The following is a 7500-nucleotide window of genomic DNA, read 5'->3' on the forward strand; positions in this document are numbered from 1 at the left end:
CATTTAGAAAAATAAAAACTCGCAGCAACATATTAAAAAAAATAACTTTGAACTAGTTCCTGTAGAAAATGAACTTTCCCAACATTGATTATTCATGTGGACGTGCTCACAGCCAACCAATGCAAGCGTTACTGGATTAAATGCAACATGTGATTGGTCCTAAACTGCACACCTATTACTCTACAGTCTGTTATGATCCAATGTGAACAACAGAAACACACACAGGTAGAATTAAACAGAGTATCACAGTGAGGTTTCCACCTCTATGAACTCTACCTGCATGAGGAGCTGCAGTGTTTTCTGCTAGTAGTGAATCTTGGTCTGCAGATATAAACTAGTTAAAGCTTAACTCTGGTGTAATTCTTACATCAAGGTGGAACCTGGTGCTGCTGTAAGTAACAATAATCATTTGACTTCTTGTAATAAACTCTTTTTTTCTTGTCATGTCTGGAGCTGGTGAGTTACAGTAGGAGTTACTGTTGACAGGAAGTACAGAGGGCAAGCTTCATCTAGCAGGATGTTTGGTTGCTATGACGACCGATCACAGAGTTGTTTTCTGATAACCATCAATCTGAGAATTAGTTCATATCTCTGAATAACTATCAGAGTACCAGAGTACTACATCACAGTACCAGAGTACTGCATCACAGTATCAGAGTACCAGAGTACCAGAGTACCAGAGTACTACATCACAGTACCAGAGTACTGCATCACAGTACCAGAGTACTGCATCACAGTATCAGAGTACCAGAGTACCAGAGTACTACATCACAGTACCAGAGTACTGCATCACAGTACCAGAGTACTACATCACAGTACCAGAGTACCAGAGTACCAGAGTACTGCATCACAGTATCAGAGTACTGCATCACAGTACCAGAGTACTGCATCACAGTACCAGAGTACCAGAGTACTGCATTACTATTGTGATACTGTTCATACAGACTGTTTAACTGTCTGCTATCTGTTCTTTAATATTCCTGTCATCCTCCCCGTCTGTTCTGACTGTTCCCTCCTTCCTTCCTTCGTTCCTCCCTTCCTTCCTTTCCTCCCTCCTTCCTTCCTTCATTCCTCCCTTCCTTCCTGACCCAATAACTAATCATGGACTCATCTTACGTACTCGTTGGTTTGGGAGAATCGAGGATCGGCCAGCTGCTCCGTCGTCTTCCCGTCCACCGTCCACCAGATCTCCCACGGTGAGTCCAGGAAGGGGAAGAGTCCTCTGCACCTCAGACGCACATCTGTGTCTGAGACAGGAAATACATGCTTTTATTCTGACATGCAGGACGCTGTGCTTTTATTCTGACGTGCAGGACGCTGTGCTTTTATTCTGACGTGCAGGACGCTGTGCTTTTATTCTGACGTGCAGGACGCTGTGCTTTTATTCTGACATGCAGGACGCTGTGCTTTTATTCTGACGTGCAGGACGCTGTGCTTTTATTCTGACATGCAGGACGCTGTGCTTTTATTCTGACGTGCAGGACGCTGTGCTTTTATTCTGACGTGCAGGACGCTGTGTTTTTATTCTGACATGCAGGACGCTGTGCTTTTATTCTGACGTGCAGGACGCTGTGCTTTTATTCTGACGTGCAGGACGCTGTGCTTTTATTCTGACATGCAGGACGCTGTGCTTTTATACTGACATGCAGGACCCTGTGCTTTTATTCTGACATGCAGGACGCTGTGCTTTTATTCTGACGTGCAGGGCGCTGTGCTTTTATACTGACATGCAGGACGCTGTGCTTTTATTCTGACATGCAAGACACTTTGCTTTTATTCTGACATGCAGGAGGCTGTGCTTTTATTCTGACATGCAGGACACTTTGCTTTTATACTGACATGCAAGACGCTGTGCTTTTATTCTGACATGCAGGAGGCTGTGCTTTTATTCTGATGTGCAGGACGCTGTGCTTTTATTCTGACATGCAGGACGCTGTGCTTTTATTCTGATGTGCAGGACCCTATGCTTTTATTCTGACATGCAGGGCGCTGTGCTTTTATTCTGACATGCAGGACGCTGTGCTTTTATTCCGTCATGCAGGACGCTGTGCTTTTATTCTGACATGCAGGACCCTGTGCTTTTATTCCGACATGCAGGACCCTGTGCTTTTATTCTGACATGTTCATATTTAAGTCTTAAATCATGTTTATTGAGCTTGTCTCAGCGGTTGGATGTAATGCTGCTGCTCACTGACTCCAGCTCCATCAGCATGTACGTTTATACGCAGCCTCGCCTCCTTCTGCTCGCACCATTAACTTCCTGTATGTTGAATCTGGACCGAGGCGCTCAGGAAAAAACTATTTAAAAGGGGAAGTTGTTGGCAGAGGAAGAGCTGCCAGCTGAGGAAGAGGAAGCTTCATCCTAACAGAGCTGCAGCTGATAACTAAACCATTCCTTCCTTCCTTCCTTCCTTCCTTTAAAGACAGTGTCTCCTCCTTCCTTCCTTCCTTTCTTCCTTTAAAGACAGTGTCTCCTCCTTCCTTCCTTCCTTTAAAGACAGTGTCTCCTCCTTCCTTCCTTCCTTTCTTCCTTTAAAGACAGTGTCTCCTCCTTCCTTCCTTCCTTTAAAGACAGTGACTCCTCCTTTAATAACTCACATGACTACAGACAGTAAACTTTAATGAATTCTTTTTTCCTCCTCTTCTTCCTTTTTCTTTCTTTCCTTTGTTCCTCCTCTTGTTTCCTCATCTTCCTGTCTTTTTCTTTTTCCTTCCTGTGTCCTTTTCCTGTCCTTCCATCTGTCCTTTCTTTCTTTCTTTTCCTCATCTTCCTCCTTTTTCCTTTCTTTCTTTCTTTCTTTCTTTCTTTGTGTTCCTCCACCTCCCTTCCTTCCTTCCTTGCTTCCTTTAAAGACAGTGACTCCTCCTTTAATAACTCACATGACTACAGACAGTAAACTTTAATGAGTTCTTTCTTCCTCCTCTTCTTCCTTTTTCTTTCTTTCCTTCTTCCTTTCTTCTTCCTCATCTTTCCTTCTTTTTGGATGTACAGATATTACTGAATACTTTACTGAATGACGCTGATTCACTTCCTTCAGATATAAAGACTCACTCTGTTTGACGGAGACGACCTGCTCCTTGGTCGGGTGCAGGATGCTCGGCATTTTGGGTAAATTAGTCGGTTCTGCCAGAATGAGAAAGGTCAAAGGTCAGTAACAATAAGAGTAAGATGATGAATTCATAAATCAGTTAAACTAGATTTAAAAGCAGCATCAAGTTTGTTAAAATGTACATTTAGTATTTTTGTTGGTTTTATATCATTTAAATGACATTTGCACCATTTTATACCAAAAGACTGAATGCTCCTGAAAATGTCAAATGGTGTAACCACAAAAGAATGATGAATATAAGTATATATGTATAGTGGACTTAAAGTTATAATGTAAGATCATGCCAAACTAGTTGATATGGTGTTAGGTAGGAAGGAATAAAGGAAGGAAGGAAGGAAGGAAGGAAGGAAGGAAGGAAGGAAGGTGTTTTATTGACTATTTACTGTTTTTAAGCAACGTTCAATTATTTGGTACAAAGTTTTTATGGTTACACCACTTAGACATTTTTACCATAATCCTCTAATATATTCTCTCTAAATGGATTAAAAGCAGAAATTTGATGCTGAGTCCACAAAAAAAGAATGTGTGCAAGTTATTCATACATTTATTTTCACATTTTAACCCTTTAAATTTAAATTAGGGCTGTCAGCGTTAACGTGTTAATCGTGATTAGATTAATGCAATCCATAACGTGTTAATTTCTTTTAATCTCATTTTAATGTTGCAAGCCTTTTTGTCCCTTCTACTCCCCCGTAGACGGCTCCTCTAGCTGTAGCGCTATGCTTTGAAGTGGCCTCCTGCAGTAAACCTACCGCGCTGATGGAAAGTAAGAGAGCTACTGGACTTTTGAACGGCTTGTTTAACTTTAAAACACTTCCAGACGCTTCAGTTGACAAGTCAAAAGTAAAATGCAACCTGTGTCAAACGGAGTTTAACTACCACCGGAGTACGTGGAGTTTGAGTTAGCACCTCCACGCTAAACACCCAGGTGCAGCCAAGCCAGCCTCAGCTCCACCAAAGGACCATTTTGGAGTGTGGGAGTCGCAGCAGAGCCGTGATTGATTCCCAGTTAAGACACTCTGGTAAGAAATGCTTTACATTATGGGCTTAAAACTGCCTTCAAATGTAAATAACAGGATTTTAAACATGCAATTCAAAACGCGATTAATCGTGATTAACTATGGAAACTCTGCGATTAATCTCGATTAAAAAATGTAATCGTTTGACAGCCCTAGTTTAAACTAAACCTCATCTTTAATACCAGGTGTGTTATAGAGTGTGTGTTGTGAGTCTCACGTCTAGCGGTGACGTTGATGCTCCGGGTGAAGTGCAGCTTGCGTCCTCTCCACTCGTACTGAACCACGCAGTAATACAAACCCTCGTAGATGTTGTACATGATGTGGAACTGAAGACTCAAACCTTTCAGCTCACGATCACTGCTCCAGAACGGGTAGGGTCTGCACTCCTGATGAGGAGAGAGAGAGAGAGAGACGGGTGGGAACGCTTTCACGGGTTCAAACACTGTGTGTGGTTTCTCTCTCTTCCTCTTTTTCTTCCTCTTTTTCTTTCTTTCCTTTCTTCCTATTTTACTTTCTTCTTCCTCTTTTTTGTGTCTTTCTTTCTTTCTTTACTCATCTTCCTCTTTTCTTTCTTTTCTTCTTCCTCTTCGTTCTTTCTCCCCCCCCTCTCCTTTCCTTCCTTCCTCCCTTCCTTCCACTCCCTCCTTCCACCTTTCCTTCCTTCCTTCCTTCCTTCCTTCCGTCTGTCCTCTTTCCTTCTTTCCTCCGTCCTTCCTTTCTCCCTCCTGTCCTTCCTTCCTTCCTACAGACAGTGACTCTTCCTTCCTTCTTTCCTTTCTTCCTTCCTTCCTTCAAAGACAGTGACTCCTCCTTCCTTCATTCCTTCCTTCACACACAGTGCCTCCTCCTTCCTTCTTTCCTTCCTTCATTCATTTCTTCCTTCCTCCCTCTAAAGACAGTGACTCTTCCTTCCTTCCTTCCTTCCTTCCTCTAAAAGACAGTGCCTCTTCCTCCCTTCCTTCCTTCTTTCCTCTTTTCCTTCATTCCTTTAAAAGACAGTGACTCCTCCTTCCTTCCTTCCCTCCTTCCTCCCTCCCTTCCTCCCTCCCTTCCTACAGACAGTACTCACATGGTACCAGGTGACCTTCATCGTGCTCTCGTTCATCTTGTTTTCTGCCATCTTCTCTCCGTCCTTCACGTCTGGACAGTCGAGTATCTTCCCGCTCTGCAGAGGGATGTACGTCTGGATGGGCGCCACGGCAACCGGCGGCTCGCAGCCTTCGCCCGTCTGCGTCGTCTCGTTGGGTCGCAGCACCTTCAGACGCATCGAGATCTTACTGCAGGACGTCCTGTTCCTGAGACAGAGAGACACAGCAGGGGGTTAAACATGAGGCCCGGGGGCCACAACGGGCCACAACGGGCCCAACCTGGGGTCCAATCAGGCCTTGCTTCCTGTCTGCTTTTCCTTCCTTCCTCTCCTCTTTTCCTTCCTTACTTCCTGTCTGCTTTTCCTTCCTTCCTCCCCTTTTTTTCCTTCCTTACTTCCTGTCTGCTTTTCCTTCCTTCCTCTCCTTTTTTCCTTCCTTACTTCCTGTCTGCTTTTCCTTCCTTCCTCTCCTCTTTTCCTTCCTTACTTCCTGTCTGCTTTTCCTTCCTTCCTCTCCTTTTTTCCGTCCTTACTTCCTGTCTGCTTTCCTTCCTTACTTCTTGTTTTTCCTTCCTTCCTCTCCTTTTTTCCTTCCTTACTTCCTGTCTTCTTTTCCTTCCTTTCTTTCGCTTCTCTTTTCCTTCCTTCCTGTCTTTTTTTCCTTCCTTTCTTCCTGCTTTTCCTTCCTTCCTTTCATCTTTCCTTCATTCCCTCCTCTGCTTTTCCGTCTTTCCTTACTTCCTTCCTGTCTGCTTTTTCTTCCTTCCTTTTTCCTTCCTTATATTTTTTTCTTTCCTCCCTTACATCTTTCCTTCCTCTTCTTTTCCTTCCTTTCTTCTTTACTTCCTCCCTTCCTTCCTGTCTTCTTATCAAACCTTCCTTCCTGTCTACCTTCCTTCCTGTCTTCCTTCCTTCCTGTCTTCCTTCCTTCCTGTCTTCTTTTCAAACCTCCCTCCCTTTAACTAAGCTGACTTTGACCGTCGCTGCTCTGAAGTATTGGTAACCTTTAGGAGGAAGAAGAGGAAGAGGAGGAGGAAGAAGAGGAGGAAGAGGAGGAAGAGGAGAAACAGCTCAGAATGAAACACAGCGGAGAGGAAACGAGATAAAAAAGAGAGAAAGTAGGTCGACAAACTGCAGCAGATGAAACCACAGACAGACAACATGAAGCGGCTCCGCTCCTCGCTGGGCCGCCGCCGAGTGTGTGTGTGTGTGTGTGTGTGTGTGTGTGTGTGGAGGAGGAAGCAGGAAGTGACTCTCAGCAGCAGTATCAGTATTAATGATCTAAACATGAAGGCGTAAACAGAAAGATGTTTGATGCTCTTAAACCTTCACACACACACACACACACACACACACACACACACACACACATACACACACACACACACATACACACACACACACACACACACACACACATTTCCTCTAAGCTGAATATTTAAAAAAATAAAAAGCATCTTTTTTATTTCTGTGCAGCTGATTCACATGTTTAAATATGCAAAAAAAAATTTAATGGCATTTTAATGTTGCAAGCCTTTTTGTCCCTTCTACTCCCCCGTAGACGGCTCCTCTAGCTGTAGCGCTATGCTTTGAAGTGGCCTCCTGCAGTAAACCTACCGCGCTGATGGAAAGTAAGAGAGCTGCTGGACTTTTGAACGGCTTGTTTAACTTTAAAACACTTCCAGACGCTTCAGTTGACAAGTCAAAAGTAAAATGCAACCTGTGTCAAACGGAGTTTAACTACCACCGGAGTACGTGGAGTTTGAGTTAGCACCTCCACGCTAAACACCCAGGTGCAGCCAAGCCAGCCTCAGCTCCACCAAAGGACCATTTTGGAGTGTGGGAGTCGCAGCAGAGCCGTGATTGATTCCCAGTTAAGACACTCTGGTAAGAAATGCTTTACATTATGGGCTTAAAACTGCCTTCAAATGGAAAATAACAGGATTTTAAACATGCTATTCAAAACGCCATTAATCATGATTAACTATGGAAATTATGCGATTAATCTCGATTAAAAAATTAATCTTTTTAATGATCCGGCCCACATCAGATTCTGTATGTGGCCCTTGAATGAAGATGAGTTTGACCCCCCTCATGTAAAGGAGTTAAATCAGCTTAACTAAACATTTATCTATTTATTTATAAATGAAATGAAATGAAATGTCTTTATTTTATTTTCATTCTTTTATTTAATGAATATTTTTAAATCCAAAACACTTTAAACATTTTTATCTTTCATTTACAAGTATATATTATTTTAATCATTTTAAATCATTATTTTATT

The 7500-nt window shown here is 42.9% G+C and overlaps 1 protein-coding gene across 1 annotated transcript in view; it reads right to left on the reverse strand.

Annotated features, from left to right (window-relative positions):
• LOC128360927 (interleukin-1 receptor accessory protein) overlaps nucleotides 1-7500 on the reverse strand; it is a 35854-nt gene that overhangs the window by 5979 nt on the left and 22375 nt on the right. Inside the window, exons 5-8 of the mRNA XM_053321484.1 lie at nucleotides 5199-5424; nucleotides 4347-4515; nucleotides 3053-3124; nucleotides 1121-1247 (exon numbers count right to left, since the gene is read on the reverse strand). Coding sequence (XP_053177459.1) covers nucleotides 1121-1247; nucleotides 3053-3124; nucleotides 4347-4515; nucleotides 5199-5424 — 594 coding nt within the window. The remainder of the gene's footprint in view (nucleotides 1-1120; nucleotides 1248-3052; nucleotides 3125-4346; nucleotides 4516-5198; nucleotides 5425-7500) is intronic.

Source organism: Scomber japonicus, chromosome 6, assembly GCF_027409825.1.
Source record: "Scomber japonicus isolate fScoJap1 chromosome 6, fScoJap1.pri, whole genome shotgun sequence".
Classification (NCBI taxonomy): domain Eukaryota; kingdom Metazoa; phylum Chordata; class Actinopteri; order Scombriformes; family Scombridae; genus Scomber; species Scomber japonicus.